The sequence below is a fragment of the Panthera leo genome, chromosome A2 (genome assembly GCF_018350215.1).
Source record: "Panthera leo isolate Ple1 chromosome A2, P.leo_Ple1_pat1.1, whole genome shotgun sequence".
NCBI lineage: Eukaryota > Metazoa > Chordata > Mammalia > Carnivora > Felidae > Panthera > Panthera leo.
Window position 1 is genome coordinate 75,209,439 of NC_056680.1, and position 17,568 is coordinate 75,227,006.

Genomic DNA, 17,568 nt, shown 5'->3' on the forward strand with positions numbered 1-17,568 from the left:
AAGATCCTCATTAGCACCAAGGTACCCATGTTGCCATGGTACATAGTGATTTCTGGAACTACGCATCAGAAGGTATTAAGAAGGTTGGGAGGGTACAAGGACAGTCAGGTTCATACCGTCAGCACTCCGCTTTTCAGTAGAAACTTATCAGTTGCCACTGTGTGTAAATATGAACACAGACATTCTTCCAGCTAACGTTAATGACTCTAAAATATAAATCTTATTTTTTATCTTCACTGGGATTTGGGATGATACTGAATTTAAGAAAAAAAAAAGAAGAATATGTGACCACAAAGATAGCTCTCTAATGAAAAACATGATTATCAAAATAGAAAATGTAGCAGAGATGATACAGAATGCTTGGGCTATAGGAAACAAACAAACAAACAAACAACAGAACAGCACATTAAAAGGTATGATTCCAGAACTCTAGGAAAAACATAGGAAGGGATGAAAAGGCTAATGGAAAGATAAGAAATCAGGGCGCCTGGGTGGCTCAGTTGGTTGAGCAACCGACTTTGGCTCAGGTCATGATCTCGCGGTTTATGAGTTTGAGCCCCGCGTCGAGCTCTATGCTGACAGCTCTGAGCCTGGAGCCTGCTTCGGATTCTGGGTCTCCCTCTCTCTCTGCCCCTCCCACACTCATGCTCTGTTTCTCTCTGTCTCAGAAATAAAGAAACATTAAAAAAAAATTTTTTTTACAAGTTAAGAAATCTGGGGGAACATGAGGCACCTGGGCGGCTCAGTTGGTTAAGCATCCAACTTGGGCTCAGGTCACGATCTCATGGTTTGTGAGTTCGAGCCCCGCGTCGGGCTCTGTGCTGACAGTGTGGAGCCTACTTCAGATCCTCTGTCACTCTGTCTCTCTCTGCCCCTCCCCTGCTCTCTCTCCCTCTCTTTCTTAGAAATAAATAAATATTAAAAAAAAGAAATTTGGGGGGAACAGATTTAAGAGAACCAATACATGTAAGTATAGAGATATTCTAAAGGAACAAAGAGAATGTCTTCCCTCTTGCTTGGAGAGTATCAAGGCTCCAGAAACAGCAGATGAAATTTCCTCTAGAGCTAGACATAGCCTGGAGATGTTAATGATGTTCCAGGATAATAATAGAAACAACCGACAAAAATTAGGGCAGAAAAAAAATTATTAAAACTAAACGAAAATCAGTTTGGTATCAGACTTCTCTTCTAGAGCTCTAAATGCCACAGCAAATTTTAAACAAAAAATACCATTATTACCCAATGAACTGCTTATTTATTTTGAGAGAGACAGAGACAGCATACGTAGGGGAGTGATAGAGAGAGAGAGAGAGAGAGAGAGAGAGAGAGAGAGAGAGGGAATCCCAAGCAGGCTCTGCACTGCCAGCACAGAGCCTGACACGGGGCTCGAACTCAGGAGACTGTGAGATCATGACCTGAGCCAAAACCAAGAGTCAGGTGCTTAAGTGACTAGGCCACCCAGGTGCCCCTATTATCCAATGAATTGTATACACCCCAAAGTTACCATTATGCAAAATAGCAATAAGTAGATGTTCTCAGACATTCAAACTTTCTGGAAGTATACCATGGCACCAGTACCCTTGCGGAGGAAAATTAATTGAATACATTTTCTAGCTGACATAAACATGAATCAAAATAAAGGATTCAGGTAGATAAGAATATTAGCATAAAAGAAATTGCAGCAAATAATAAAAGGAATAAAATAATCTACGTTTCTTTTGTGGCAAAGCTACTTAGAAGTTTGTACAAACACTCACAAAATAAAAAGTCCTCTGTGCTTAACAAGTGAAGAAGTTGACCTTATAGAGGCTTGACTCAGCCTAGTGAAAGAAGGAAACACTAGAAACCATCCAAACACTTTAAATTCTTTTCGACATAGTGAGTGGGACCTAAGTAAACACGCGTCCTTTACAAAAGAAATTGTGTTCTGGTGACAGAAAAGTGGATTCCCAAGTTTCACCCTCTAACTCCTTAGGGGAACTGAGACATCAAGAGGGTGGCTCCTTGGGGGTCCTCAGGGCAAGCCAGACAATACATGGCGCTGGATGGGGCGGTGGGGGCGGAGGGGGGTGAGGGGGGATCATGATCCAAAATACAGTGTATGACAAAGGGGATGGGTAGAAGGCTCAATTCAGAGAGAGAGGACTCCCACATGCAGAAGAAACACATAAGCCACATCAGAACACGGTGCTCAACATGGCATTTCAGTGGATATTAAATCTGGAGCAGATTCTCTCCCCAGCACCTCTCCTCCCCAGAGGGTGAGCTGGTAAAACTGTCTACTGGTCCACTGCCCTGTTCCAACTCAGAGAACTCCATGGTTTCTCTGGCATCTTCCTCAGAGGAACATCTGCCTTTCACAACTTGATTGGATAATCAGCTCCTTGGTGAGACATTCTGGGAAGAAGGATTTATAATTCCTGGGAATATAAAATGTATCTCGCAGTAAGGGACTCGGTGAGGTGGTGGGGGTGGGAGGACTGTTTTAGAAGCTTTGGAGTCAATGCAGATGGTCTCGCTTACCACAGTCCTCCCTGCAAGTATTTTCAAGCCAACTCAGGAGGCCTGGCATTCATCAGGGGTGAACCTGGATGCCATGCCAACTAGCATGGTAGTTCAGGGTGCCTCATACATTCCTCCTAAGTTACATCTCACCTGTAGCTGATGATGCTATGCCAGTCCAAGAAATTGATGTGCCCTTGGCCCTGTACCTCCACCATCTTCCCATCTGACAGCATCTTCCTTGGCAACTTCTGAGATGCTCCAGAACAGCAGGTTCTCTGGGTTCTATGATCTGAGTGTTTGAGTCCCTCCCCTAACCCTACCAAACTGATATTGAAAACCTAATGCCCAAGGTGATGGCAGGAGGACTGAGGTCTCTGGGAGGTGATTAGGTCTTGAGGGTAGAGGCTTCATGGATGGGATTAGTGCTCTTATACAAGAGGCCCCAGAGAGCTAGCTGGCGCCCTCCACCATGTGAAGATACAACGGAAGGTCTACGACCAGAAGAGGGCCTTACCCAACCATGCTGGCACCCTGATCTCAGACATCCACCTTCCAGAACTGTAAACAATGAACTCCTGTTGCTTATCAGCCACCAGGTCTCTGGTATTCGTTACAGCAGCCTGAACTAAGACACTGTAGGAGCTTGGAGGAGTTACTTTGGTGCCTCCTCTCGAGCAAACTGACAGTTCTCACTCATTGGCAGAGCTCACACTCTGGAACTTTCCCAGTTGATCTAGTGTCAGCCACAACAAAAGCAGCCTTCCGTGAATGGGGCAGCACAGCCTTTTTGTCCAGCGACAGCTGCCTCCTATTTAGAAGCCCTCTGTCCAAAAGCTTCCCCATTGTTTGGAGGGTCTGAGGGCCAGGGGGGCACCCTGCTGGGGGTCAGATTCCTCACACGGCCTCTCCCTTCAAAGAGGCACTGCTTCTGAAGGAAGCCATCAGCGCTTGGGAAACTCTCAATGCCCATATGAGGGAAAATTCTCCAAAACCGGGACTGGGGAGCAAGAGAAACACTGAAGATAGTGTTTGATGAGGGAAGAGCTGGGGACCAGCTCATGGATGAAAGGAACCCGGAGGATCCATTTCTGGAGGTCCTGGTATGCTCTCCTAGGTGGGATCCACCTCAAGCCTGCTTACAGACCTTTTCAAAATATGGGTGGGCACTGCCATTTGGTGTCAAGAATTGTTCTGGACAAAAGAGATACATGATGTAGAATACGATAATTAATAAACCATGAAACCATTCCATAAATCCACAAGTTGATGGTTAAACATGTAATCCTGAGGGAAAAGAAAATACAAATGCAGAATATTGGGAAGAAGAAAAGGATATTGATAGGTAAGGTGGAGTTGTTTCAGAGTTCGGAGAACATCACATACAAATGTATTAGGGTGATAAATATAATCTTGATGAAATGGAAGATTTTCTAGGAAAATATAAATAACCAAAACGAATGCAGAATGAAGCATACAATTAAGTGAATAAATAACCAGAGGGGGCTAAAAAAAACTCTTACAGAGGTCTAGTGAGATCTTAGATCTTTGATGTTTAAGAGATCAAAGAGTTACTTCTCCAAAAGGAGTTGGGTCCTAATGGTTTCGGGAATTAATGTTTTCCAACCTCAAGGCTATACAGCAATAGAGACATATAGAAAGCTTGCCAATTCTTTTATCATTTTACAAAGCTTTTTCTACATTAAAATACAGAAAGAAAATTAAAAACTAAAACACAAGCTGAATTGTGGCTGTGGATTAAAACCACATCTTAAATATTAGTGAGTCAAATCAGGCAGACTCTTAAAAGACTAATACATAACGATAAATTAGAATTTACTTTAGGAAAGCCAAGTTGGTTTAACGTAAAGCAATCTATTAGTACAAACCACTAGGTTGGTGAAGTTTCATATCCATCCCAATTAGAATAAATTCTTTATAAAATAGGTCAGAAAAATATTTACTGAACATGATGGAGTGTCTTAGTTAAACCAACAGCCCGTAAGAGACTTACATGTAAAATTTCAGAAACAGTCACAACACAGTGAGAGTCACTAGGGCTGTGACAGCACCACAGGCATGTCATTTTGCCCTTGTTTTTTCTTTATCATATTAGAAATCATTAAAAAAATTAATTAGGCTCCTGGGGCGCCTGGGTGGCTCAGTCGGTTAAGTGTCTGACTTGGGCTCAGGTCATGATCTTACTGTTCATGAGTTCGAGCCCTGCATCAGGCTCGCTGCTGTCAGCCCAGAGCCTGCTTTGGATTCTCTGTCCCCCCCTCTCTCTGCACCTCCCTTGCTCTCTCACTCTCTGTCAAAAATAAATAAACATTTTTAAAAATCTTAAAAAAAAAAATAGCCGCCTACAGGCATGAGTGTGGGAAACATGACCACTCACATTCTGCCAGCTAAAATATCTGCCAGGTGGAACAATTTCCTGAAGGGCAAAGTCGTCACAACTTAAAAATGTGCAAATCCCTTTTCTATCATTTTCTTACCTAGGAATGTATCCAAAATGCGTTAAAAAAATGGTACACGTAGAACTGCACACAAATACAAGGTTATACATGTAGTAGTCTATATAGTCCTCCCTGCAAGTATTTTCAGGCAAACTCAAAAGGCCTTGCATTCATGATGGCTGAACCTGGACGCCTCGCCAGCTAGTCTGGTGGTTCATGGCCTCATAAGTCATGGGTTCGTGGTTCATCCCTCCTAAGTTCCATCTCACCCATACTTGATAATGCTATGTGGACAATAGAGAGGAAAGATACATAACTATCCCATAATAAGGGACAGCTTAAAGAAGCTGTGCTCTATCCATTAGCTAGAATACCACACAGTCATCAGAAATGGTTCTGCTGGGGCGACTGGGTGGCTCAGTTGGTTGAGCATCCGAGTCTTGATTTTGGCTCAGGTCATGATCCCAGGGTCGTGGGATCATGCACTGAGCATGGAGCTTGCTTGAGATTCCCTCTCTGTCTCTCTCTCTCTCTCTGCCCCTCTCTCTCTCTCTCTGCCCCCTCCCCCACTTGCGCTCCCTCTCTTGCTCTCGCAAATAAATAAATAAACATTAAAATAGAAAAGAAAGAAAGAAATGGTTCCGTTGATGGGTACTTACAGCATGAGAAACATGCACAGCATTTTGTTAAATAAAAAAAATGCAGACCATGTTTCCCTCTTAATTTCAAAATTTCATACACAGGAGTAGGAAAAGAAATCCAGAAGCACATGCATCAGGGTTCTTAAGTCTATATGGCGGGACTACAAGCGATCTTTATTCTGCTCTTCTGTGTTGTCTAGATTTTCCACCATGAACACGTATAACGCTAGTCGTCCCAAAGCCATCAAAACGGTGTTTACTTGCTCAACACACATTAACTGAGTCTTACGATATACCAAGCACTTCCAGGTGCCGGGGTTTGGGTGATCGGCCAAACCAATAAAGTTCTCTCACTGGCGGAGGAGAGATGGACAATAAACACCAAATGAACTGACCAGACGATGTCACACAGGGATCACGCCCTGAGGAAATCAGAACAGGATGTGACGGAGAGTGGCTGGTGGGGGGCGTCGCAGTAGGTTCCTCTGAGGAGATGGTGAGCTGAGACCCGAAGGAGGAGACGCCAGTTCAAAGATGAGAGAAGGGGACTAGTCCGTATGGATGAGCTTGCCCAGTGTGTTGTTCAGTGAAAATAAGCCTGTTGTGAAACAGTATGTGCTACGGTATGCGTGCTGGGCATCTAAAAATCTCCTAGGCTATTCGGAAGATGTAGTCTTACTGGTTGAGCAGTTATGGGTAACTTTTTTCCTCTTTGCCTATCCTTCTACAATAGATATATATGTCACCGTTATTAGTCATCCCCTCATTCAAATATTCCCCCCAAAATCTGATTCTGTGGTGCTAGAGATACAGCAACAACCCAAGCAAAAGTCCTAACAATGGAGCCTTGTTTGGGGCAAGGGGAGGCAGAGGAGATAAGAAAACAGGTTGAAAAAACATTAAATAGTAAGTCAGATAGCGGTAAGCATCTTGAGCATGTAAGGCAGTGACGCGGAGTGTAGGAGAATGTTGGCAGGAGAGACCGTCGAATTTGGGAAGGGGCCATGCAGCTTTTTAGGGAAAAGGCCTTCTGTGCACAGGAAACAACAACACAAGTGCCAGCAGCGGGGGAGCGAGCTGGCAACCAGGGAGGCTGCAGGACAAGGTCAGGGACAAGGGATGGAGGGGGTGGGAAGCAGACCCCTTAGGGCGGCCAGGCCCGTGTAAGGACATTTACCCTCAGACACGGAAAGGCGTTGGAGGGTTTTGATCAGACAAGCGATATGATACAATATTTTTAGCAGAATCATCATTCAAAGGTGGCGTGCTGAGAACAGAAAGGGGGCAAAGGTCGAAGTAGGTGGACCCATTAGGAGCCTAGTGCCAAAAGCCCAGGCAAGAACGATGAGGGTTTGACCCTCAGGTGGTAGCGAACATGTGGTCAGATGGTGAGTCTCTATCAAAATTAGAGTCAATAGGATTTGCTTTATGGATTACTTGTGGCATGTGGGAGAAGAAGAAATCAGAGATGGCCCTAAGAGCTGGTCCTGAGCAAATGGAGTTGCAGTTAGCTGCACTTTAGAAACCTGCAAGAAGAATGATTTTTGATTTGCTTGTTTGTTTGTTTTCAGGGGAGGCATTGGTTTGGAGTATGCTGAGTCTGAGATGACGGTCAGAGATCCAAAGGAAGAGGTCAACTCAGGATTTGGATGTAAAGGTTCAGGGGAGAGGACACAGGACTCACGGGGGAACTCAAGGCTGGAGACACACGTGTGGGAGTCCTCCGTGCAGAGATGCCATCTAAAGCCATGACCTAGCTGAGGGCACCAACAGAGGGGTGTAGACAGATAAGTAAAGGGAAGGAGGGGCACCTGGGTGGCTCAGTCGGTTAAGCGTCCGACTTCACCTCACGTCATTATCTCATGGTTTGTGGGTTTGAGCCCCGCGTCGGGCTCTGTGCTGACAGCTCGGAGCCTGGAGCTGCTTCGGATGCTGTGTCTCCCCCCTCTCTCTCTCTGCCCCTCCCCCACTGATGCTCTGTCTCTCCCTGTCTCTCAAAAATAAAAATAAAACATTTAAAAAATTGTTTAAAAAAAAGAAAAAAAGTAAAGGGATGGAAAGCCTGCGCCCTGGGACATTCTACCATCAGTGGTCTGCAAGAAGGGGAGGAAGAGCAAAAGGAACTGAGAAGAAAAGGAAATGACGTAGAAGAAAGGACACCGGCAGAACGTGGGGTCCTGAAGACCCTGTGAAGAAAGATATCAAAATGGAGGAAATGAGCACCGTAAAAGGAGGACTGATAAAAGATCATTCGATTAGTAACGGGTTGCACTTGAGCAGAGCAATCTCAGCAGAGGTATGATGCTCTAAGTTTGGTCGGAGGGGGTTCAAGGGAGCAGCGGGGAGGGGGCGCGAAAATTGGATTTAGCGTGAGATTTGCTTTAAATAGAAGGGGAGCATGGTGTTTCAGCTGGTGGGATAAAGAGAGGAATTTTTTTCTTTAAAGATGGGTAAAATAAAAGAAATTATAAAGGGGAAACTAGAAGATTTTTACTGGAATTGGGGAAATAGAAGACAATCCCATTCATTCCAGGAAAAACAAACCACTAATTGGTAGAATATTTTCAGATCTTCGGGCACTGTGCCCCCGACCGCCATCTTCGAGGGCAGAATCAGGAAGAAACAGCTCAAGGTTGACGGAGAGAAGTAAAGACGCTTTCACAAAAGTTGGGGGACCACCTCTGGCTTCTAGTTATAAGTTGGTCTTACACCCCACCAGCCCTATTACTGTGTGGGGCTTGTCTTCCTTGGCACTAAATGCTCCTCACTGCCTGCTTCTCCTTTGCCTCCCAGCATCAACTCTCTGAAATCCAGGGTCAACACACCCACTGAATTAAGACTCAAAGCAAACTTTACAGGCTTCCAAGAACATCTCTTCCTTGAAGAAAAACTCACTTTTGCAAATCAGCATGGTTTATTTTCGAGGATCAAAAGGCCACAAGCAGTCAGACTTCCTGAGCTAATAATAAAAGAAAATGCTGGCTCTTGATCTCAGCAGAGAGCAAGAGGAGGGAATAAAGGCAAAAAAGAGTCATTCTGAAATTCTGAAAGGCATGATTTCTTAAGATGGAAGGCCTCATCTATGCAAAACAAGGTTGGTGATGAAATAAATCCACGGAGCCCTTCATATGAATTTACCTCCCCCAGCCACACAGAAGCATTCTGAGGATTTACAACCATACCACCCTGAGAAATCCAAAAGAAGGCAAACATATAAAAAAACATAAACTAATCTTTGCCTTCCCCTCGTTCAACAATGTCGTCTAAAGTCACAAGGGAGGGCCAAGCAAGAGAGCCATCTGCATGGCCCGGCCTAGAGTGCAGAGCCCAGTGCGGTGAGGAGGGCACCCATGTCGGGAAGGGACATCACAGCAATGCACCATCAGTGACCTACTCCAACTGAATAATGGGAGCCAGTTTTCTCTGAGAAGGGGCCTACGAAAACAAACCATGTGGTAGCGGGGTGGAACTGGAGGTTCTAGGCAAATACATATATGGATCAGAACCGGAAGCTTAGCAACGTATGTACATGTAAATCTATGTGTATGTGTATGAGTGAGTGACTGTGTGTGTGTGTGTGTGTGCATGTGTGTGTGTTCAAATCTACATCCCCTTCCTTTGTCCACTGAGAGGGGTCTGGGAGCACAGCCACCTAATAGCCATGAGCATAATGAAAGCAGAAATCTTGGCACCCAAATATTATCCTCCAGTAAAAGTAACCAGAGCTTCTTGAGAAATGGCTCAAATCTTGGCTTATTCCAAGACTCTAGCAGAGAGAGTACAGATGGTTTGGGGATGTCTTATGGTGGCAAAAAAAAAAAAAAAAAAAAAAGCAAAAAAGCAAAAAAAGTGCTCAAAGAATGAGAGGTGCTTGTTAAAAGAACATAAAAGCCAACTTAGAACGGTGCCCACTGGCCAGATCTGGGACAATGTGAACATCAAACCAAACAATGAGAGCAAATGCATCACAGTGAGAATCCTTGAAGGTGTGCTGATATAAGTAAGTGAATAAATTCGGTGTCATGAAAAATGGGATGTGTACGTGGTTTTAAAATATCTCCCTACAAAATACTTATTCATTACAAAGTGAAAAGGTGTCACTTGACGCTGAAGAAACTTTGCAGCCATCAGTTAACCAAGCGACAAGCGATCAAAGAGAACCAAGTGATCACAGGGTACAGCAAGAACAGAGTACTACCTCTGTGATACTCCTGCCGCGGGTGAATAACTAGAATATCAACGTAAGGAAACTTTCAACCAAAAACCCAAATGTGAGGAACATTCTACCAAACAACTGGTTTGTCGTCAAAAGTGCAAGAAAGACCGAGGAACTGTTCCAGACGGGACACCTAAATGCAACGCTTGAATAGAAACTGGGTCCTTTTTGCGATACACAACATAAAAGAACAACTGCATTTCAGATGGTAGAAATGAATCCGTGTTAATTTCCTGATTCTTAGGGCTGCGTTGCAGTCACGCGGAAGAATATCCTTGTTTGCAGGAAATCATGCTGAAGTATCTGGGGGTCGTGGGGATATCAAGTGGGCCACTCGCTCTCGAATGATTGAGGGGGAAAAAGTGGCTGTGTACTATCACTGTGACCTTTCTGTAAGAGCGGGATGGTTGCAAAATAAAATAAAACTCGATATTTGGAGGGAAAAAAAAAACCCTTATCCTGTTGTTGAAACACAATGATCGTTGGAGTTACCTAGTGTGATAACAGCCTTTGGAATTAATCTTTCAAAGCAGATACGTGGAGGAACACTCTGGAAGCAGTGCTATTCATGCCCTGGTGTACTCGGGGCTCCCACTCAGAGGAGAGCCTTCTGAGTTTGCAACCAAAGCATTTAAGGGTGGCCCCTCTTTCCTCTACCCATTGAACACAGGTATAGGTGAAGAAGAGAAGAAAGAAAAAGCATTTTGGTTTTATCTACACAAAGGGACAAGCTGAGAAAAAAATTAGAATCCATGTCAAGTTCATTGTATCATGGTAGAAACAGGAATCAGCCTGATGTAATAAAAGCACGATTAGTATCATTAAATCATTAAATGATTAGTATCATTTAATCTCTAAGGACGAAGGCCTAAGAGTATTTAGTATAAACATTGTAGATCATTAAAATTAAATTCAAAGATGAAAAGCTGATATCCTGAGAAGTAAGGGATCGCATCGCAAGTGGTGAAGCCAGGGCTAGAGGCCATGTCTGGCAACCCATGACTTTCTCACTGCATGTCCGTGCTCTCTACACAACACTGTGTGGCTTTCTCTAAAAATACAAAACAGAAATGATATTCTGCTCTCCAAGAATAGAATTCTCAGGGAAAACTGAGACTGACATGAACTGATCAGAATTTGAATGAGAATCTATTTTCTTTTCATCTTTTACCCGTCCCCCCACCCCGCCAAAATCCCTGAACCTGTAGGACTGGTAGTCAAATAGTCTTCTAAGATATGATCCCTACCATACCCAGGCATATTCTCTTAACCCCTCTCTGCTCACTCTGTATCAGTAGCACCATTAATTCCAACCGCCAAGCCACCATTTTGTAAGTGGGCGCGGTAAGCTACTGGTGGCCCAACAAAATTCATTCAGTATCCCACACTGCTTCTTCCACAAAATTCAACACATTCGCTGAAATATGAAAATAATCTTCTTTCTTTTCCTGGGTCTTCCAGATGTAATACTTGTGAGTTTAGCCAAGGAGTCAGGAAGGATTGTTGGAAGCAGAAAACAAAATAGTATCAATTACTAATATTTCCCATTCTCTGCTGAGGCTGTCTTATCTGAAGCTTATAAAGTTGTTTAATCTTTTCCATCATCTCAGGGAAAAGAGAGCCTGGAAAATCCTAGTCATTCCACAGTAACTATCAGTGGGATTTTCCATAACTATCTGGATGCAAAATAAAAATCTTAAGAAGTTGATCCAATTCTAAAACTTAGTTCTCAGCTTACTAATAAATATGAAGAGACAACCCATCCATATTTTCTTCAAATAACATCTGGTTTCTTGGCCGGACTGCTAATACCTGAAAAAGTTTCTGAGTTTATTCCAGCAAATCTACATTTAAAGAGCTTAAAAATGCATTTACGCACTTAAACATTCTTTTCTACATCTGACGTAAGGCCAGAGATGGGACTGTGAGACGGAACCTCGCCAGGAAACTGGGAAGATGGGGAATAAAATTGCCTTCTAAAAACTAAACTGTGAAATCAACAATTGATAGGTCAGGACAGAGAAATGAGAAATCACCGCATGGGGACAAAAACCTCTAGGCCAGCAAGATTTGGCTGCAACCCCACTAAAGACATAACACACACACATAAAGGCTATAGCAATCGATCATGGAGTCAAAGATGAAGAAGGGTTGCTAAGACAGCCTGAGCAGTACTCACCAAGACTCCATGCGGAGTGGAGGGAGTCTGGACCAGCAGGGCTGGGGTAGCAGAGAACCAGTGACAAGACATCTGTCTGGTGGAAATGAACGCATCACTTAATCTCAGCCCCATTACCCTGGGCTGGCCTGTCTCCTTCAGGATGGAAAGCTCAACATTGCGCATACAGCCTGGCCTGGAGCAAGCAATCATTAGATTCAGTGACTTGGCTCCCACTTTTTGCTCACAACCTCCTGATTATAATTTGGCTTGCCTACAGGGAGAGAATGACCTCGTCTTGTGGATCTGAGCATTCTGGCCCTCATGCCAGCCATAGCACTCACTCAAATATACGTTTTAGCTGTTAAGCCTGCTTCCTGTGAGTCAGCTCCCAAAGGAAGGGCCCTTGATCAAGTTTCTGAGCCCACGGGCTGGCAGCGAGTCTCTGGGCCAGGGTCAATTGACCAGGCGGGCCACGTACAGCTGCAGCCACCTACTGAGCACCTGGTATGTGTCATACACTGTGCCGTGTGCTTTACATACTTGAACTGGTTGAAACGCCAGGACACTCCAGTAAATTAGACACCACTGATATTCCCATTTTGTAAATGAAGAAACTGAGGCTCACAACGCTTTAGCAATTTCCCCCAAAGACCCGCCTCAGGACGCTTGCACTCCACCCAGCTTTATCCACCTCTGAAGCTTAACCTCTTACATGGTGAAAATACTACCTCTGTGGGAATGGACCCTTACCTTTCTCCTGGCCACACTACTCTGCTTCAGCAGTGTACTCTGGGCCATTCCAGTCGGGCTGCAACACGACCTTGTTCATCAATACACCACTACTGTGCCAGCCTGCCCATCAGGGCGCTAAAGGTTAGCGATTTCTCCTGGATCAGAAGCGCACAAAGCCAACCCTATCTCCGTGAATGGCGCCGGTATCTCTTTCACGCCATCAGAAGCCAAAAATGGCCACCTCTCCTTGACTCTTCTCTCTCCTCACCTCCTCTGTGGGTAAACCCCTTCCATACTTCCCTAACGAGTCCGCTTCTCACTGCCTCCATGGCCGCTACCCATCTTCCACCCGGACCTTGACCAGAGTCTCCTAGATCACGTGTTTGCCTCCACTCTTGCTCTCCTTTATTCGAAACCATACACCCAGTGACTAGTCCCTAACGCAATTATGACATTACACTGTTTGAAAATCCTTCAGTGGGTCCCAACCTCTCCACATCCTCTGTCTGCAGTCCTAACAGTGATCCGTCTGCAGTTCTTGGAACGCATCCAGCCCTGTGTGCTCCAGAATGTCCCGGAATATACCCGCAACCCCACCCCACCCCACCCTACCCCCCCCACCACCACCCCCCCCCCGCCCCCGGCAGTCTTCCCTTCTCCGGTCACTGGCACTGGCTTTGAGACTCACTCATGCTTCAGCTCCCACAGGGAGCCTGGGTTAGCTGCCCATCTTATATCCTTCATCTCACCAAGTGGAAATTTTCCTCGTGTGACTCCAACCCCGGACTGTGACCTCCCTGAGGCCCAGGACCCGCGCTGTTTGAACAAAGTGCTTGCCATGAAAAAAATGCACGATGAATGAATGACAGCCTGGTAATATAGCACAGGTGTCAGAAACCACCCAGCTTCCTCGAGTCCCAGCTGTGGGGTCTTGAAAGAAACATGTTGAATCTCCCTAGACCTCAGATTCTCTGTCTATAACACAGAGATCCATAAAGCTTCCACTGGTAAACTGTTGTAAGATTTTCACGTAACACATGGAGAGTCCTCAGCACTGTGCCAGGTGTATAATAAACGCTCAAACATTGGTTGTTGCTACTATGTCCTTTGAGACGGAACCAGAATGTTCTTTAAAGGCCTCAGAGATATTCCCAGGCCCCCATGGTGACTCAGCTGCTCCAGATCTCCTCAGGACTCATGTTTTACCTTTCCAAATGCATTAGCTCCCATTCTCGAATATACTGCTCTGAAAGGTTCTGTTCCCTCGATACTTCCTTCAAGATTTGCCCCAGATCTTACTGCTCTGGGCCCTTAAACCATGGAGGTCACATGCTACCTCCTGATGATGCAAATGCCACACAGGGGGGCCCGCATAACCCCCCCCCACACACACACACACACACATACGAATTTCCACAGGAAAGCTGTGGAGTTGACAGGTAGTGATCCCAAAATAGAAATCAGGTCTTAAACGGGGCAGGAGCAACAGGAGGTCTCAGGAAGAGGACGTCCATTGTCGCAGCAGACGTGGAAAGGTGAATCATGGGACCAATGGCCTTGAAAAAAAAATGGCATCGCTCCTCCCTGGAATATTGTGCAGCTATTTAAAATAGCTCGGCGGGGGGAGGGGGGGCAGCCAATAAAATGGCAAATAAGAACGCGTAAGTGAGCTTGTATAAAGAAAGATCATGGTTTCTAACCACAGTGTGTGAAACTTGCTTTAGAAAAATTTAACGAAGTTGACCAAAATGTCACTTGTTGTAACGGGGTGATGATATTTTCTTTGATTCCCCACACCTTTGGCAGTGCTGCCCTATGCTTTTAAAATGCAACAAGAATTCTTAAAATATACACATCCTGCGCGCCTCCCTCGCAGATGGCTCCTGGAAGAGAGGAGATAGTGCAGGTGACACGCCCTAGGCTGAAGGGGGCTCCGAGAGCCTGACTCAGCAGCGTGCGGACCTGGGCGAACCTGGGCCCCGGGACGCCGGGATGCGATCCCACCCCTATCTCCTTGTTCACCCGCCACCGCCCCGCTGGGGATCTCAGAGCGCAGTGGGGCCAGCCCTCCTCCCAGCCCCCCAAGCGGGCTGGCCCCGGCCACCCTCCCCGCGAAGTTTCTCCTCGGTAAGAGGGAGGCGCCGCCAGCGGCTGGAAATCTAGCGGCCCGACGCGGCCCCCGCGACCTCGCCCCCGCCGCCCGTCCCGCGGCCCCCGTACCTCTTGCAGGGGATCAGCGCCTTGCGCTCGTCCAGCACCCGCAAGCGCTGGTTGAGCCCGTCGTAGGAGAGGAGGGCGCGGCTGTTGCGCCCGGTGCTCTGCCGGTACAGAACCTGGCGGCCCTCCCACTGCTGCGGCGCCTGGCACGGGCGCGGGGTCCCCGGGGCGCCCCCGGCCCCCGCCCCCAGCGCCGCCGCCCCCAGGGCGCAGAGGCCGCCCAGCGCCCAGATCCAGAGGCCGCCCCGCAGCCAGGCGCCCAGGGCCCCGCGGGCCACGCGGAGCGGAGCGCGCCCCAGCATCGCCGTCCGCCGCGCTCGCCGCCCCCCCCCGAGGGCCGGCGCGAGCCGCAGGGGGCGCTGAGCAGTCCGGGCGCCGCGCAACCGTCCGCCGCGTGCGGGGCCGTGCGGGCGTGTGGTCTCCGCGCGGCCTCTGCCCACGTCTGGGATCAGGTCGCGCGCGGTGCGGGAGCCGGGGCCGCGGCCCGGGAAGGCTCCGGGGAATCGCGGGAGCTATTTCTGCCTGGGCCGCTGCCCGCTGCGGCTCGTGTTTTCGCTTTGCTCTCTGCTGCCAACAGGAAATGCAGTGGCAGCGGTGCCACTAGCATCCTGAAGGGCATCCGCGTTCTAAAGGGGGGGCGGGGTGGGGAGCAGGACGGTGAGAAGAAATTCGTTTCCTCCAGTAACTGAAGCGCGCAGCAGATAACCACAAACTAGGAGATAAGTTCAAGTTCGAAGTCGGGAAGGCAGTGCTGCTTCACTTGCTGTGCCCCCCCCCCCCCCACCTTGCCCCTTTGTCAAAATTGACACCTTCTTCCTCCAAGTTAGAAATCGAAGGGTCCCTTCCGGAAGGAATGATAGCAGTCATGCATCGTGGCCATTTTCAAGCCACCACTCTTAGTCTAGCGCCTGGGGTATTAGGGGATAAGCCCTTGCCCTTGGGCATAGGACTCAGAGACCTTGTCTTCAGGATATGCTTGCAGTGAGACTGCAGCCCTCACCCATCACCTGACTACACCACAACCCTGGAGGTGTGTGAGTCTGGGAGTTTAGCATCAAGAACAAAGTTAATTGGGTTTATGGCTTATGTTTTGTTTGTTTTGTTTTTTAGGTAGGCTCCATGCCCAGCACAGAGCCCACCAGGGAGCTCTTCGGAGAGCTGGCACTCACAATTCTGACATCAAGACCTGAGCTGACACCAAGAGTCGGACACTCAACCGACTGAGCCACTCAGGTGCCCCTGTTTTGTAATATCAGGATGTACCACATGGAATCAAGAAAAAAGAAGCAACATTAAAAAAACAGAAAAAGACCCTCGCTTTCCAAGTTTGTAGCATCTTTTCGGTTGCTCTGTTTCAAGGACGAGGAAGTGAGCCAGTTGACGTGGGAGAGAACATTCCTGGATGAAGGACAAGGGGACAAGAGAAAATGGGTGAAGCGCTGGTGTTTAAGGAGAGTGATTTGGAGCCAGATCGCTCAGGGCCTTGAAAGCCAGGGAGAAGCACCATCAGGTGTAAGTCTTAGGAAGCTCACTCTGGCCTGAGTGTAGAGGATGGGTGGGGGAGAAGGAGGTGGGAGAGGCTGTTATGACCCAGAGGACAGATACTGACATCCGAACTCAAGTGGTGGAAGGGAGAGGGTGAGCGGAGCTGGGAACTACAGAGAAGGTGGAAGAGCTTTCTGGTTGGGGCCACTGGGAGTTCAGTCCTGAATGAGGAAAGAAGACAAATCAGTTTAGGATCGGTTGACTGTGAGATGCCTGTGGGATAGGCAGGTGGAAATACCCCAGGGACCGTTGGATAAGCACTTCCAGAAACCAGCAGGGCCAGAGGTCTGGTTTGGGGAGCTATTGGCATCTAGGTGGTAATTGAAGCCAAGAGTAGAGCAGCAGGGGAGGATGGGGTGGGGGGTACTGCTGTCAATATCTGGAGACATTTTTGATTGTCATAGTGGGGTAGGGGCTGAGCTTCCACTGGCATCTAGTAGGAGGAGGCCAGAGAGGCTACTAAACTTCCCAGAATGCACAGGAGCCAGTAAAGAATTACCTGACCTCAGTGTCAGCAGTGCTGAGGTCCAGAAAACCTGGAGATGGGGGTGTGTGAAGAGCAGGAAGAGGATGGTTATGGAGCCCTAGCAGAGAAGCAGGCCTTTAGGGAGGCTGAAAAGGAACCATCAGAGAGAAGCCACTGACCAGGGAAGCTTCCTGTTACGTGAGCTATTGGCAAATCACTGTCAAGTACAGGGTAATGGATTAAGTGCTAAGGCAGGGCCTGAAGAGGGAGGCCGGTGAGGGAATCTCCAGATGAATCCTTCACTGCTGCCCCACCCCAAGCAGAAAGGCTACAGACCGGCTGCCAGTGGACCCCCTGGGGACGCCAAAGAGCTTTATAGAGAAGGCCTCTTACCTTCTTCTCAGCCTTGCTTAAAAGACAGGCCATGGAGAAAGGGAAATTCCTGCAGCATTGGGACTTGGGACTTGCGGTTAAACAGAGGCAGCAAGTTTCAACCGGCTGCGCAAGGAAGAGCCTCTCCAAGTTTGCCTCTTCAGCTGCCTGGCAGGAAAAGGGTCAGGAGTTCAGCCGTTTCTCAAAACTGTACTTTCTTCCCTTGTAGGAATTTGGGCTGCAAATATTTTTCACTA

The 17,568-nt window shown here is 47.3% G+C and overlaps 1 protein-coding gene across 1 annotated transcript in view; it reads right to left on the reverse strand.

Annotated features, from left to right (window-relative positions):
* Positions 1-15,562, reverse strand: part of EPDR1 (ependymin related 1) — a 28,053-nt gene extending 12,491 nt beyond the window's left edge. Inside the window, 2 exon segments of the mRNA XM_042914976.1 lie at positions 14,932-15,248; positions 15,251-15,562. Coding sequence (XP_042770910.1) covers positions 14,932-15,248; positions 15,251-15,547 — 614 coding nt within the window. The 5' untranslated portion in view covers positions 15,548-15,562.
* Between the last annotated feature and the right edge of the window lie 2,006 nt (positions 15,563-17,568).